Below are 18,104 nucleotides of genomic sequence, written 5' to 3'. Positions count from 1 at the left end.
TAAGAGTCTGTTGTGTCGCACCATGGCACATTTGCTATTTACTTGGCGGACTTTGTAAGTGTAAAAACTGAACGCTTCACTGGTGAGAAAACAGTTAAACAGAGCATCTGCAGCGTAAGGATAAAGAACGAGCCTCCTCCATTCAGCCTCTTCACTTTCTCTTTACTTTATTTTCACTCTTTACTCCTTTACTTTGGTGGAGTGAGGTAACTGTGGAAACTCACTCCACTGAACACATCTATTAGCCGACATGTTTCATTTTGTTTGTTAAGCTCAAAGATTTGCTCCAAAACTATTTCTAAATTCTGTTCTGTTCAACCAGCAAAGGAATAAATGAACAATAATAATGAGGTGTGGTCAGAAAACCGAGTTATATCCAAACACATGTCCTGTTCTTATGCCCCATATGGTGATGCAGACGTCTCCAAAACCCCACAGCTGGACAAATCTACACTTGAGTTTATTAAAACAAACATAAATCTGCATAAAATAAATAATACTGCTAATTATAATCACAATATACAGATGCAGACTTTCATAAATAACCTGAAAAAGCCCCCCGACATGGAGAAGGCATGGGGGCAGTGGTGTTTATATTGATGTAGTAAATAATAATTTTTATAATATTTTATTCTTGGTTTAAAAAAAAGAAAAACTGCTTTTATTCTAGCCGAAGACTTTCTCCAGAAGGAAAAATATTATAGGAAATACTGTGAAAAATTGCTTGCTCTGTTAATCATTTGGGAAATACGTAAAAAGAAAATAAAATTAACAAGAAGGCGAATCATTTTGACTTCAATTGTATGTGTGGTCTGAATGCTTATGCTGGTCTCTTTCAGGTCCTGGTCTGGCGTTTATCGCGTACCCGCGGGCCGTGTCCATGATGCCCATCTCTCCACTGTGGGCCTGTTTCTTCTTCATCATGATTGTACTGCTGGGTTTGGACAGTCAGGTGTGAATCTGCTCTCACTTCTGCTTTTCTGGGATATTTGTAGTAAAGTGTGTGTAGAATTGCAGGATTGAGTATTAAAGTTTTCATTTACAGTGCAACATTGAATGTAATGGAAATTTTCGAAGAAATGATTGCAGAAATCACTATAAATCTAATGAAGAACTCAACAATAATCCATCATGTACGTTGTAGAAGCCACTAACCCAGAGTTGTGTTGTGTGTTCAGTTTGTGTGTGTGGAGAGTCTGGTGACGGCGATGGTGGACATGTATCCATCTTTCTTCCGCCGTAAGAACCGACGGGAGCTGCTGATCCTGGTGGTGGCCATCGTGTCCTTCCTTGTGGGCCTTATCATGCTGACTGAGGTACTGGATCAGCTCATTCCTCATCATAATGACCAAATTATTGTCTACACCACTCTATAAAGACCATATAATGTCTGCACCACTTTATTATGACCATATTGGTGTATACATTGTTCTATAAAGGCCATATCGGTGTCTACCCCACTTTATAATGATCATATCGGTGTCTACACCTCTCTAAAAGGACTACATCGTTATCTACCTCACTCTAAAACAACAATATCATTGTCTACACTGCTCAATAATGACCATATCCATATCTACACCACTCTAAAAGGAAAATATTAGTGTCTACACCAAACTATTATGTCCATATCGATGTCTACACCACTCTAAAAGGAAAATATTGGAGTCTACACAGTTTTATTATGACTATATCAGTGTCTACACCACTCTGTAATGACCAAATTAATATATATATCGGTGTCTACACCTCTCTAAAATTACCATATTGGTATGTACCTTAGTCTAATACAACAATATCAGTGTCTACACTGCTCTATAATGACCATATCAGTGTCTACACCTCTCTAAAAGGAAATATTTGTGTCTACACCAAACTATAATGTCCATATCGGTGTCTACACCACTCTAAAATGATAAAATCAGTGTATACGCTTCTCTATAATGACCATATTGGTGTCTACACTTCTAAAAGGACAATATTTGTGTCTACACCAAACTATAATGTCCATATCGGTGTCTACACCACTCCAAAATGATAAAATCAGTGTATACGCTTCTCTATAATGATCATATTGGTGTCTACACCTCTAAAAGGACAATATTTGTGTCTACACCAAACTATAATGTCCATATCGGTGTCTACACCACTCTAAAATTATAAAATCGGTGTATACACTGCTCTATAATGACCATATTGGTGTCTACACCTCTATAAAAGGACAATATTAGTGTCTACACCAAACTATAATGTCCATATCGGTGTCTTCACCATTCTAAAATGATAATATCAGTGCATACACTGTTTTATAATGTCCATATTGGTGTCTACACCTCTCTAAAATGATAATATCAGTGTCTACACCTCTCTATAATGATTATATCAATGTCTACACTTCTTTAAAACTTCAATATCGGTGTATACAATGTTCTGATACGTCCATATCATTGTCTATACCACTTTAAAATGATAATATCGGTGTATATACTGTTCTGTAATGACCATATCGATGTATACACTGTTCTATAATGAACATATCGCTGTATACACTGTTCTGTAATGACCATATTGGTGTCTACACCTCTCTAAAATGATAATATCGGTGTATGAACTGATCTGTAATGACCATATCTGTGTTTACACTTCTCTAAAATGATAATATCGGTGTATACACTGTTCTGTAATGACCATATCGGTGTTTACACTTCTCTAAAATGATAATATTAGTGTATAAACTGTTCTGTAATGACCATATCGGTGTCTATACCTCTCTAAAATGATAATATTGGTGTATACACTTCTGTAATGACCATATTGGTGTCTACACCTCTCTAAAATGATTATATCGGTGTATACACTGTTCTGCAATGACCATATCGGTGTCTACACCTCTCTATAATGACCATATTGGTGTATAAACTGTTCTGTAATGACCATATCGGTGTCTACACCTCTCTATAATGACCATATTGGTGTATAAACTGTTCTGTAATGACCATATCGGTGTCTACACCTCTCTATAATGACCATATTGGTGTATAAACTGTTCTGTAATGACCATATTGGTGTCTATACCTCTCTAAAATGATAATATTGGTGTATACACTTCTGTAATGACCATATTGGTGTCTACACCTCTCTAAAATGATAATATGGGTGTATAAACTGTTCTGTAATGACCATATTGGTGTCTACACCTCTCTAAAATGATAATATCGGTGTATAAACTGTTCTGTAATGACCATATCGATGTCTACACCTCTCTAAAATAATCATATTGGTGTATACACTGTTCTGTAATGACCATATTGGTGTCTACACCTCTCTAAAATGATAATATCGGTGTATAAACTGTTCTGTAATGACCATATCGGTGTTTGCACTTCTCTAAAATGATAATATCGGTGTATACACTATTCTGTAATGACCATATCGGTGTCTATACCTCTCAAAAATGATTATATCGGTGTATACACTGTTCTATAATGACTATTTTGTTCTCTACGCCTCTCTAAAATGATAATATCGGTGTATATACTGTTCTGTAATGACCCTATCGGTGTCTACACCGCTCTATAATTATGATATCGGTGTATACACTGTTCTGTAATGACCATATCGGTGTCTACGCCGCTCTATAATTACGATATCAGTGTCTACACCACACAATTATGACTACATCTGTGTCTTCACTGCTCTGACAATATCAGTATCTAAACTGCACTACAATTATTTGTTTCAGGGAGGAATGTATGTCTTCCAGCTGTTCGACTATTACGCTGCCAGCGGCATGTGTCTGCTGTTTGTGGCCATCTTCGAGACCGTCTGCATTGCCTGGATTTATGGTGAGATGCTGCTAGTTTTTATCATTTTTATAATATCGTATATTACCTATACATATTTGATCATATTATCAATCAAATTATTAATATTTTTAAGTATGAAAAATGTTTAGTGTTAATTTAATTTGTGTTTTTACGTATGTGTTTGTATTTTTCATTTTATGTTTATATTGATTTGCGTGAACTAAATATATTCTAAATGTAGTTGTTTATATATTTTATATTGTATTTATAATTCTATCCAAATTATTTGAATTATTTAATGGACAAAATGGACTGTTTAATTTAAAACTAAAAACAAGTGAAGAAAATTCTTACTATTTATTTGATAAATTAATAAATGTATATTTATATTTTTTCAAATTATATCACACAAGAAATTGGTATAATATTTACATTTCTTTGTATATAATATATATAAAGATATATTATATCTTTGTTTGATAGAACTGAGAAGAGTTTGGTCAACAAAAAGATTTGTGTTGTCAAAAAAGAATCTAAAGAACTTTAGAGCCAGATTTGACTAAAGGTTTAACACAATCAGGGGTTGCACCTAAAACTAGGGCATATTCTTTGGGGCGGGGACAAGAAAATAAAACTGATGCATACATTTTTCGTATGAAAAAGTGACACCACAGTCATCTTTGAGATAACTAACTAAAAGTATATATATTTCAAACCAGTTATTTAAAAAATACATTTATTTTTATATGTATTATTTTTATTATTCCATCATTTCTGTGTTGTTTTTCAGGTGCGAATCGTTTCTATGATAACATCGAGGACATGATTGGTTATCGTCCTGGCCCATATATTAAATACTGTTGGCTCTTCTTCACTCCAGCCACATGTTTTGTGAGTTATTTACCTGCTATTTACCATTGATAAAAGTGTATATCCTGAATTCTCCAATGTTTTCACCGCCTGTTTTCAGATGTTTTCCACCTGATTTTAAGCTCAATGCTGCCCTCTGCTGGTGCGGCTGCCGCAGTGACACACATTATTGTGCTGATGGTGTGTGTTTTGGTGTGTTTTCAGGGCACGTTCGCGTTCTCTCTGATCAAGTACACTCCGCTGAAGTATAACAATGAGTATGTGTACCCGTGGTGGGGTTACGCGCTGGGCTGGATGCTGGCTCTGTCTTCCATGATCTGTGTGCCGCTCTGGGTCATTTACAGAATGGGCACTACTAAAGGGTCATTGATGGAGGTAAACTCTACTATTTCACTACATATATATATGCAGTTTAAGTCAGAATTATTAGCCCCCCTGTTAATTTTTTTCCCTAATTTCTGTTTACCGGAGAGAAGATTGTTTTCAACACATTTCTAATCATAATAGTTGTAATAACTCATCTCTAATAACTGATTTATTTTATCTTTGCCATGATGACAGTAAATAATATTAGACTAGATATTCTTCAAGACACTTCTATACAGCTTAAAGTGACATTTAAAGGCTTCACTAGGGTAATTAGGGTAACTAGGCATGTTAGGGTAATTAGGCAAGTTATTGTATAATGATGCTTATTTTTATTTACTTATTTATTAATCTGTGGATCAGTATATTAATCTAATTAATTTTAATGTAAGTAATATAACTTTTATTTTATTTTAAATATACTATTATATACATTCAAATATACATTTTGTGCATTGTATAAAGAATTTATTTATATATTATATATATATTATATATATTATATATATATATATATATATATTTTTTTTTTTTATTTATATATATATATATATATATATATATATATATATATATATATATATATATATAATTTCTACTTATGTACATATATATTTTATTTGCATATACATTTAATTTAATATAGGAAAATAAAAATCAAACCTATGATAACCAGTATATACAGTGTGGTAACATGATGTTCCATTAGTTTTAGTATTTAATTTCTTAAACACATTCTTATTTAATCTACACATTTAAAGCATACTAGCCTTATGACAGTAGCATGTTCTTTATTTATTTATATGAATATAATGTACATTTGACATCATACACTATATATTTAATTATTTATTTCCGTATTAGCAAATGAGTGTAATTATAGTAGTGTGTTATACCATTTTCATTTGTGAATTTATTTATTTAGATATAAATATAATGTCAATTCTGCTAGAAAATGCACATTTTGACAGCATATATATATATATTTTTTAATTATATATATATATATATATATATATATATATATATATATATATATATATATATATATATATATATATATATATATATATATATATAAATTGAACATAAAACTACTCTCTCTCACTGGCCATTTTATTAGGTACACCTAATAAACCGGGTTGCACTGCTTCAGAACTGCTTTAATCCTTCGTGTTATAGATTAAACAAGATACTGGAAATATTCCTCAGAGATTTTGCTCCATGTTGACATGATAGCATCACGCAGTTGCTGCAGATTTGTCATTTATGATGCCAATCTCCCGTTCCACCACATCCCAAAGCTGCTATTGGATTGAGCTCTGGTGACTGTGGAGGCCATTTGATTACAGTGAACTCATTGTCATGTTCAAGAAGCCAGTCTGAGATGATTGAGCTTTATGACATGGTGCGTTATCCTGCTGGAAGTAGCCATCAGAAGATGACTGTGCTCATAAAGGGATGGACATGTTCAGCAGCAATACTCTGGTGGAGTTGATGCTTAATTGGTACTAATGGACCCAAAGTGTGCCGAGAAAATCTCCCCCACACCATTACACCACCACCACCAGCCTAAACCACTGATACAAGGCAGGATGATCCATGCTTTCATGTTGTTGAGGCCAAATTGTGAGCCGAGCATCTGAATGTGTGAGCAGAAATGGAGACTCATCAGAGCAGCAACGTTTCTCCAATCTTCTATTGTCCAGTTTTGGTGAGTCTGTGTGAATTGTAGCCTCAGTTTCCTGTTCTTAGCTGACAGGAGCGGCACCCGGTGTGCTCTTCTGCTGCTGTAGCCCATCCGCCTCAAGGTTGGCCGTGTTGTGTGTTCAGAGATGCTCTTCTGCAGAGCTCGGTTGTAACGAGTGCTTATTTGAGTTACTGTTGCCTTTTTATCAGCTGGAACCAGTCTGGCCATTCTCCTCTGACCTCCGGCATCAACAAGGCATTTGCGCCCACAGAACTGCCGCTCACTGGATATTTCCTCTGGAGCATTCTCTGTAAACCCTAGAGATGGTTGTGCGTGAAAATCCCAGTACATCAGCAGTTTCTGAAATACTCAGACCAGCCAGTCTGTCACCAACAAGCATCCCTTTCACCTTTGAATCCCCTTTCTTCCTCATTCTGATGCTCAGTTTGAACTGCAGCAGATCGTATTGACCATGTCTACATGCCTAAATGCATTGAGCTGCTGCCGTGTGATTGGCTGATTAGACATTTGCATTAACAAGCAGTTGGACAGGTGTACCTAATAAAGTGGCCGGTGAGTGTATGTTGTGCTTGCTCAAGCTTCTGCTAAATGACTGAATGTAAATGTATATGTTTATCACTATATTGAACAGTATTCTCACACACACATGACCTGTACAGTGTGTTGTGTTTGTGTGTGCTTCATATGTTGTTGAGCGGTGTGTTTCTGTCTCCTCAGCGTGTGCAGTTTCTCATCCGGCCGTCTCCAGATCTGCCCAAAAGCCGACGCGAGCAGGAGAAGCTGCAGGCGGTGTTTTCAGCAGACGGAGACTCTCTGCATCAGCACAGCACACACACACACTCACACACACACAACAGAGACGGATATTTCCCTGTTAGAGAGAAAGAGTCGCACTGTTAGCAAACGCTGAGCGCAGTCTGAACCTTCCCATCATACCTCACAGTGCAGGACAGGTAGCCAAATACACACACACACACATATATGCAAACACATAAACAAACAAACACACATACACACACACATATGCAAACACATAAACAAACACACACTCACACACACACACACACACAAACACACATATATGCAAACACATAAACAAACAAACACACACACAAACACACATATATGCAAACACATAAACAAACACACACTCACACACACACATATGCAAACACATAAACAAACACACACTCACACACACACACACACACATATATGCAAACACATAAACAAACAAACACACACACAAACACACATATATGCAAACACATAAACAAACACACACTCACACACACACATATGCAAACACATAAACAAACACACACTCACACACACACACACACAAACACACATATATGCAAACACATAAACAAACACACACTCACACACACACACACACTCACACACACACATATGCAAACACATAAACAAACACACACTCACACACACACACAAACACACATATATGCAAACACATAAACAAACACACACTCACACACACACATATGCAAACACATAAACAAACACACACTCACACACACACAAACACACATATATGCAAACACATAAACAAACACACACTCACACACACACACACACACACACACACACACACACACACACACACACACACACACATATATGCAAACACATAAACAAACACACACTCACACACACACATATGCAAACACATAAACAAACACACACACGCATGGAAACACATAAACAAACCCACACACACACACACACACACACACACACATATATGCAAACACATAAACAAACAAACACACACACACACACACACACACACACATATGCAAACACATAAACAAACACACACACACATGCATGGAAACACATAAACAAACCCACACACACACACACACATGCAAACACATAAACAAACAGACACACACACATACACATACACATACACATACCAGAGAGACCAATAAACACACACACACACACAATCTCACATGCAAACACACACACACACATGAAATCACATACATATGCACACATGCAATCACACAGACACACACCCAAACACAAACATGCACACAAACACACATGCAAACACAGGCATACAAACACACACACACACAAACACACACACACAAACACACGTCCAAACAAACACGCATACAAACACACACATACACACATGCACACATACACATGGAAACACACACACACACACACACACACATACATACACAAACAAACACACAAGCAAACGCGCACACTTACAGACACACACACGCCAACACAAAAACACACACATGCAAATACACACACACACACATGCAAACACACAGAAACATACACACACATAGGCTTACGCACACATATACATTCACAAACACACACATGCAACAAACACACACACATACAGACACATACACACACACATGCAAACACAAAGAAACATACACACACATAGGCTTACGCACACAAATACATACACAAACACACATGCAAACACACACACACACTTACAGACACACACACATGCAAGTACAGACACACTCCTGCAAAAACACACATGAACCCACACAAACACACACAAACACACACACCAGAGAGACATGACAGAGGTCTGTGCACAAATAAACAGTGTGTCGATATCACAGACAGCAGAATATTCACGCTTCTGCCTCCTGTTAACTCTTGATTTGAGTATTTGAGGAGTTTGACATGCAATAATACAAACAAAACTGAATTATTTACATATTTAAACATTTACAATTTGAATAACCATGGATTCGTTAAGACTACTAATTAGTTCTGTTGAAAAAAAATAAATGAGTTAAAAGAGGAGAAGAACCCAGTCCAGGAGACTCGAAACAAGCAGAATTCCTTTATTGAGACGTGTTGGTTAATCTGCAGTCATACAGCGTCTTTAAGATGTCCGTGTGTCTGCAAGAGCCTACTAGAGGTCCGCAGTCTGCAAGTTCTTTCACAAGTCTCACACAAGTCTCACACAAGTCTGATTTAAGACAAAGATTTCATGTCTATATTGTGTTCTTAGGAGGAGGGGATATGGCTAAACAAAGCATGCAAATTAAGAGTTGTGGTCGGCAGGGTAAACTGCTCTTTCAGGCCTTGATCCCATCATGTTCTGGAGACAGAAACCGCCAGACCATTTGATCGAAAAGAGAAAACAATAGACACCCCATGCTGTGAAACAGATAATTGCATCACTTTGGCTTAGCCTGTAGTCAGCAAGGCAAAGGTTAAATGACCCTCCTAGCTGGCATGTCAATGAAATAATATAATTAAAAACCTAAGAATATAACTTTTCATTTATACGCAGATTATTGTTAATTTGAAATTAGATGATATAAATTTATATTTCCACAGTTCAAAACACATTTACAATAATTTTAGGGTTTCTTTACTTGAGAAATTCAGTTTAATGTGTTGACTCGAGGCTTAATATGAATGAGATTAATGCAAAAAGAAAATGTGCAAAAAATGTCAATTAAAAATGTCGTCAGAACTATAAATTGTAAAAAATAGAGTGTAAAAGTAAATAAAAATGTATATTTTCTACATACACAGGTGAAGTCAGAATTATTAGCCCCCCTGTTTATTTTTCCCTTATTTTTGTTTAACGAAGAGAAGATTGTTTCAGCACATTTCTAAACATAATAGTTTTAATAACTCATCTCTAATAACTGATTTATTTTCTCTTTGTCATGATGACAGTAAATAATATTAGACTAGATATTCTTCAAGACACTTCTATACAGCTTAAAGTGACATTTAAAGGTTAACTAGGGTAATTAGGGTAACTAGGCAGGTTAGGGTAATTAGGCAAGTCATTGTAAAACGATGGTTTGTTCTGTAGACTATGGAAAAAATAAAGCTTAAAGGGGCTAATAATATTGACCTTAAAATGGTGTTTAAAAAATTTAAAACTGCTTTTATTCTAGCCGAAATAAAACAAATCAGACTTTCTCCAGAAGAAAAAATATTATCAGACATACTGTGAAAATTTCCTCAATCTGTTAAACATCATTTGGGAAATATTTAAAAAAAGAAAAAGAATTCAAAGGAGGCGAATAATTCAGACTGTACACTGTAAAAAATGGCCATGACTTCAACGGTAAAAAAACAGTAAAAATGCTACATTACAAATCCATAACCTGGTTAACAGTATGTTTCCTTAATATATACGGCGAATAACCGTAAATTGACTTTCCCAGAATTCCCTGCATGGCACATCCCTTTTTATGCATTTTATTGACATTAATATGGATCTTTTTAACTGTTTCCCCATCAGTAATGTACATTAGAGATTTATATTACATCTAATGTTGATAAACAATGTTTATTTCATGACTTTAATTTTATTCATGTTACCATACTGGTGTTCAGTAGCTGTGTGAATGACACTGAGCACCTTCTATATGCTGATACTCTTTCCTGCTTGTGGGAAAAGTTCATTGTGATCATTATGTAACTTTGTCATCACCACCTGCATGTGGGTGTGCTAACGTGTCTAACTGTGTAACAAAAGATGTGTAGATGTTGGTCATTCAAAATACAGACATATTACCTCTTTAAATTAATAAAATACGGTAGTTTACCGTAAAAATGAGAAGTTACTTTTACGGTTTGTACCGTGTTTTAAACTGTAAAGTACTGGCAACCACAGCTGCCGTTTTTTTACCGTAAATTTTACGGATTTATTTTTTACAGTGTATATATTTATATATATTCACAGAACACTAACGGTCAAAAGTTTGGGGTCAGTAAGATTCTTAAATGTTTTAAAATAAGCTTCTCCTGCTCACCAAGACTGCATTAATTTACTCAAAAATAGTGTAAAAGATGTAAAATGCACTATAAAATAACTTTTCTGAAGTAGTTTATATTCATTCATTCATTTTCTTTTCGGGTTAGTCCCTTTATTAATCTGGGGTCGCCACAGCGGAATGAACCTCCAACTTTTGACCGGTAGTGTATATGTGTTTAAATATTGAATTTTTAAAATGTTTGATTATCAAATTTGTATTAAACCATGAGAGCAGAACAAAAAACAAACACTTGTTGGAAAAAAATAAAAATATTGTTTTGTCTATAAACAGTTGAGGTCAGAATTATTCACCAAACTTTGACTTTATATATATATTTTTTAAATATTTTCCAAATGATGTTTAACAGAGCAAGAAAATGTTCACAGTATGTCTGATAATATTTTTTCTTCCGGAGAAAGTCTGATTTGTTTAATTTCGGCTACAATAAAAGCAGTTTTAAATTTTTTAAACCATTTTAAGGTCCATATTATTAACCCTTTAGGCTATATATTTTCAATAGTCTACAGAACAAACAACAGTTATACAATATCTTGCCTAATTACCCTAACTTTACCCTAATTACTCTAGTGAAGCCTTTAAATGTCACTTTAAGCTGTATAGAAGTGTCTTGAAGAATATCTAGTCTAATATTATTTACTGTCATCATGACAAAGATAAAATAAATCAGTTATTAGAGATGAGTTATTACAACTATTATGTGTAGAAATGTGCTGAAACAATCTTCCCAACTCTCATCAGTAATTGGGGGAAAATAAATAGGGGGCGAATAATTCTGACTTCAGCTGTATTTTATACACTTTTTTTTTACACTAATTTTTCTTATTTTCCTACAAAGAATTTGTGTCTTTTGTTTTGTTTTGGTGGATTAATTAACTGTGTGTGTGTGTGTGTGTGTGTGTGTGTGTGTGTGTGTGTGTGTGTGTGTGTGTGTGATTTGAGGAAGCACTGTAATATTCTGCTCTCTTTAATATTGACACAAGCGTTAAACTGATGTGATAAAATACTCATTTAAATACACAAATAATGTATTTACAGATGGAAGCGAGACGAGAAGATTCACCCAAAGCCTTCTGCTTCTGTTTTGAGTTTTGAAGGGGTGAAAATCACACTCAGAAATCAAAGCTCATGGTTTTATTCACTCTCACCTCATTGCAAACCTACATTTGTTTATTTTTGTTTTGTCAACTTTATATTTTTCATCAGAACACAAGCGCCCGTGGCCAGTGAATTCAGTGTACTTTGTGTTCAGCTGAAAAAGCATCTATCATACAAGTTTGTTGTGTCAAATGTCCACTTAATAATTCACATTTTCTGTCAAGGATTTCCTCCATTACACCCTTTGTCCAGCAGGGGGCAGAGCGGGAAACAAACACAAACTGGAGTGTCTTTATGACGGTTTCAGCTCAAACCATCAATGCATCTGCTTTCTGAGGAAGCAAACTAGTGTTTTTCTAGAGTCCGTGTGGATGTGTCATAAGCTCAGCAGATCCTGTATCGATGTCTATGAAGGGTTTAGACAGGACTGATGTGAAGCGGTTTGGGGTGGCGATCACTTTTGTGCACTTGAGAATGTTTTAGGGGTATAAATCGTTGTATTTTTTGTGTTTTTGTTATGGAACTTTAGTAAAGAGCGGTGTACCTTAGTATGGAAGCACAGTTCGCCGTGGGTTAAAACATAAAGGAGCTCATTTAGACCTGTTGTACAATTCTAGATTTATTTCTCGCAATTCTGGATTTGTTTCAGACAATTCCGAGATTTGTATTTTTTTTTTTATAAATTGTAAAAAGAAAAACTATTTCCGCAATTCTGACATTATTTCTCACAATTTTAACTATATTCGTTACTCTGAGTATTTACGTAATACTGAATTCATTCCTCGTTATTCTGACATTATATTTCACAATTTTGACCATTTCCATGATGAGTATTTCTGCAATTATTACTGTTTTCGCAAATTTGACTTTATTACTCGCGTTTCAGATTTAATTTTTCACAATTTAGATTTTTTCCAAAATTCCGACTTTATTTCTTGCGATTCTGACTTGATTTCTGACTTGATTTGATTTCTCTGAATTTTCACTATTTCCACAATTCTGACTATATTTCTCGTAATTCTGACATTATTTCTCATGATTCTGACTATTTCCGTTACTTTGATGATTTCCGCAATTGTGACTATATTCCTCATAATTTTTTTATTATTTCTTGCGATTCTTACTATTTCGGTAACTTTGACTATTTCTGCAATTCTCACTTTATTTCTCCTGAATCTGACTCTTTCCGTTACTTTGACTAATTCCTCAATTCTCACTTTATTTCTTGCATTACTGACTATTTTCGTAATTCTGACTTTTCCATAATTCTGACTATATTTCTTGCTTTTCTGAATTTCTTTCTTGTAATTCTGACTATTTTATTAATTCTGACTATATTTCTCCTAATTCTGACTCTACACAATTCTATTTCGGTAATTCTGACTATTTAATTTGGACTATTTTCGAAATGTTGTCTATTTTCGTAACTTTGAATGTTTCCGCAATTCTGACTTTATTTTTTCGTAAGTTTGACTATTTATGTAATTCTGACTATTTCCATAATTCTGACTATGTTTCTCACAATTCTTTTATTATTTCTTGCGATTCTGGCTTTTTCCGTAACTTTGACTGTTACTGCAATTCTGACTTTATTTCTTGCGATTCTTACTATTTCTGTAACTTTGACTAATTCCGCTATTCTGACTATTTTTCGCATTACTGACTATTTTCGTAATTCTGACTATTTCCATAATTCTGACTTTATTTCTCGCAATTCTGACTCTACGCAATTCTGACTATTTCATTTTGACTATTTTCGTAATTCTGACTTTATTTTGTTTAAGGTTAAGTTTGACTATTTTTGTAATTCTGACTCTTTGCACAATTGTGACTATTTAAGTTTGACTATTTTTGTAATTCTGACTATTTCTATAATTATGACTTTATTTCCCGCAATTCTTACTCTTTACGCAATTCTGACTATTTCTATAGTTAAGACTTTATTTCCCGCAATTCTTACTCTTTTACTTTATTTCTCGCAATACTTAATTTTTTCATAATTCTGACTATTTCTATAATTCTGACTTTATTTCCCGCAATTCTGACTCTTTCCGCGATTCTGAATATTTCATTTTGACTATTTTCGTAATTCTGTCTTTATTTTGAATAAGTTTAAGTTTGACTATTTTTGTAATTCGGACTCTTTGTGCAATTCTGGCGGTTTAAGTTTGACTATTTTCGTAATTCTGACTTTATTTCTCAAAATTCGGACTTTTTTCGTAATTTTGACTTTATTTCTGGCAATTCTGACTCTTTACGCAATTCTTACTATTTAAGTTTGACTATTTTCGTATTTCTGACATTTTTCCCCGCAATTCTGACTATTTTTGTAATTCCAATTTTATTTTTCGGAATTCTGACTATTTTCGCAATTTTGACTATTTTCGTAATCTTGAACATATTTCTTGCATTTTTTACTTTCTTTCTCGTGATTCTATTTCTCAGAATTCTGACTATTTCCGTAATGTTTACTATGCCTGCTATTCTGACTGTAATACTCGTAATGCTGACTTTATTTCTTGTAAATCTGAATTTACTTCTCATGATTCTGAATTCATTTTAGTCAGACTTCATCTCAATTATTTTTAAAATATTTTTATCCTTATTTTATTTCTTTATTTCTCACAATTTGGAGTTCGACCATTTCCCAGCTCTGACAATACTTTTCACAATTTTAAGTATCTCTTAAGTATTTGCACTTATGTTTTTATCCCACGGCAGAAACGACCTTCCATACGTTTGTCTAGAATCTACTGTTTAACAAATGTGATATAAACGTATGAAATTTTAACGTCTGCACAAATCAATCAGATTGCATATCCAGGACCAATCAGACGCCTTTTTTCCTTGGTACATGTTGTCATATGACGTATATGAAGTGTTGGACATGTCGCATGTATATAACCTGTACAGAACAGTGCGAGAGTTTGGCTTTTACAACTTTGTAAATGTGTTAGATTTGAGCCAGATATACTGTATTACTCATGTACAATTCATCAATAAAACTGAAAATACTTTATGCACAAGATTGCGAGTTATATTTAATTCAGCATTGCTGTTTAGACATGAAGAGATCATTGCAGAAAACATGTTTAAATTAAACATATTTTTATACTTAATTTTTTTTTTAATTTGCCAAAATATTTTTTTTACATTATGCATAACTTAAAAATTAAGGTTTAAAATGATTTGTATGTCAGATTTCATGTAATAAATAAAATTTTGACATTAATTTATATAAAATATCAACATTAAAGTAAGTTGGTGGTTCATTTCGCTGTGGCGACCCCTAATAATAAAGAGTCTGAGCCGAAAATAATGAATGAATCAACATCAAAGTAGATAAATGTCCCAAAAAATGATAGTTTACTGTTGTGTAGGCGTAAATGTTTATTATTAATGTACGTTTTTTTTTTTTGTAATAAATAACGTTTAGAGATCTGTAAACAAAAACAAAAAAATGCTGTTGCTTAAGCTTTTTTTTAAATAAAAATAATATGAAATATTGTCATTCTATTTTTAGTTCACTTTATTAAATGTATGTGCTTTTATATTTTTGTTTATTAATTTTATTTTATAATTATTATTACTTTTAAATGTAAATGCGCATATCCGATGTGATTGGGAAAATTAAATTTGCATAGATTGATATACAAACTGCTTTCAAATTTAAAGTTTTCATAATTTTTATGAACAAAAATGATACTGAGAGGTAAATATGAAATATAATAATACATTTGAAGCTGTAAATGTAATTATTGAAGTCTTGAGGTAAACAAACCTTTTATTTGTTTGACTTAAGTAAAAGCTTTTGTGTCCTTTCAATTGATATTTTGCTATATTTTATTTTATTTTATTTCTCTACTGATTGGTCTCTTGTCCTCATGTCAAGTTTAATTAAATTTTTGTTTTACTTTATTTTATTTCTCTACTGATTGGTCTCTTGTCCTCATGTCAAGTTTAATTAAATTTTTGTTTTACTTTATTTTATTTCTCCACTCATTGGTCGCTTATCCTCATGTCAGGTTTAATTTAATTAAATTAAAATGTATTTTATGTATTCTAATTAATTTTTTAATTTATATTTTACATTTTATTTTATTTCTCCACTGATTGGTCGCTTGTCCTCTAGTCCAGTTTAATTTAATCTGATTGAATTTAAGTATTTAATTTTGTTTTATTTTGTTTATTTAAATATATTTTATTTCTATTTATTTTTTACATTGTATTTTATTTTATATATCATTTTTAATTAAAATAAATAAAACAAAATAAAAATACTATAAAAAAATAAAAAATTAGAAATTAAAGTAAAATAAAATGTAAAAAAATAATTAAAACAAAATAAAATAAATGTATTTTATTTATATTTATTTTTTAGATTTTGTTTTATTTACTTTAATTATTATTATTATTATTTAGATTTTACATTTTATTTCATTTTATTTTTATTTTACTTACTTATTTTACTTTATTTTATTTCTTCACTGATTGGTCACTTTTCCTCGAGTCCAGTTTAATTTGATTTAATTTTGTTTTGTTTTGTTTTATTTATTTAAACATATTTTATATTTATTTATTTTTTTGCACTTATTTCATTTATTTATTGTATTTTTTATTTCAATTTATTTTATATATATTTGTTAATTAAAATAAATACAATTAAATATAAAAATAAAATAAATGTATTTTATATTAATTATTTTATTTTTTTTATTATTATTTTTTTTTACTTATTTTTTTTTTCCCCACTGATTGATCGCTTGTCCTTGACTTCACTTCACTTCACTTCACTTCACTTTACTTTACTTTACTTTACTTTACTTTACCTTACTATGTTAATCCTCGAGTTCAGCAGCCAATGAAAGCCTGCGCAAATCCCGCGTGCACCCGCGCGGGGTCGCTGCAGCCCCTCCCTCTCTCTCTCCGCGGATCCGGTCAGAGTGTTTACGGAAGTGACGCCTGACGTGACGTGTCATTTTCCGCACAGGCATTATGAGGATCCAGCAATGAAGAACCCGAAAAATGATGAAAGTCGCTTTTAGAGCACAAATGCCGTAAAACACCGGCAGGTATCCGCGGGGTTATGGTGCTGTGACGCGGCTTCCGGTGTGTGTGAGGCTTGATCTGCGCTGGAGCCGAACAGCGCGCTCGGTTTGCGGGATTTATCGGTGATTTATTGGTGATTTATCGGCGATTAATGAGCCTGAAGATGTCCACGAGCAGCCCAGAGGCGGTGAAGAAGCTCCTGGAGAACATGCAGGCGGATCTGCGCTCTCTGTCCATGGAGTGCAAGAAGAAATTCCCTCCAGTCAAAGAGGTAAACATGCAGCTAGCAGAGAAGCCGAGGACAGCACGGAAATAAGGGGTGTACTGTGTGTGTGTGTGTGTGTGTGTGTGTGTGTGTGTGTGTGTGTGTGTGTG

At 33.6% G+C, this 18,104-nt stretch overlaps 2 protein-coding genes across 6 annotated transcripts in view; both read left to right on the top strand.

Annotated features, from left to right (window-relative positions):
- Positions 1 to 11,372, top strand: part of slc6a13 (solute carrier family 6 member 13) — a 46,491-nt gene extending 35,119 nt beyond the window's left edge. For 2 of the 4 annotated variants that reach the window (XR_012400085.1, XR_012400084.1), the window contains exons 10-16: positions 840 to 952; positions 1,179 to 1,316; positions 3,743 to 3,845; positions 4,597 to 4,697; positions 4,881 to 5,051; positions 7,471 to 7,916; positions 8,001 to 9,233. Coding sequence is in view for 2 of the 4 variants with exons in the window: in XM_002667362.8 (XP_002667408.6) it covers positions 840 to 952; positions 1,179 to 1,316; positions 3,743 to 3,845; positions 4,597 to 4,697; positions 4,881 to 5,051; positions 7,471 to 7,653 (809 nt within the window). In the remaining 2 variants the exon portion in view is untranslated. Of the gene's footprint in view, positions 1 to 839; positions 953 to 1,178; positions 1,317 to 3,742; positions 3,846 to 4,596; positions 4,698 to 4,880; positions 5,052 to 7,470 lie in introns of all 4 variants that reach the window. The other 2 variants (XM_002667362.8, XM_073942575.1) reach the window with 1 other exon arrangement.
- A 6,275-nt stretch (positions 11,373 to 17,647) lies between these two features.
- mon2 (MON2 homolog, regulator of endosome-to-Golgi trafficking) overlaps positions 17,648 to 18,104 on the top strand; it is a 55,722-nt gene continuing 55,265 nt past the window's right edge. For both annotated transcript variants that reach the window (XM_021470580.3, XM_021470577.3), the window contains exon 1: positions 17,648 to 18,000. In XM_021470580.3, coding sequence (XP_021326255.1) covers positions 17,881 to 18,000 — 120 coding nt within the window. In that variant the 5' untranslated portion in view covers positions 17,648 to 17,880. The remainder of the gene's footprint in view (positions 18,001 to 18,104) is intronic.

The sequence above is a fragment of the Danio rerio genome, chromosome 25 (assembly GCF_049306965.1).
Source record: "Danio rerio strain Tuebingen ecotype United States chromosome 25, GRCz12tu, whole genome shotgun sequence".
NCBI lineage: Eukaryota > Metazoa > Chordata > Actinopteri > Cypriniformes > Danionidae > Danio > Danio rerio.
The sequence above is the reverse complement of the archived record's forward strand: the minus strand, read 5'-3'. Positions and strand labels throughout refer to the sequence as shown.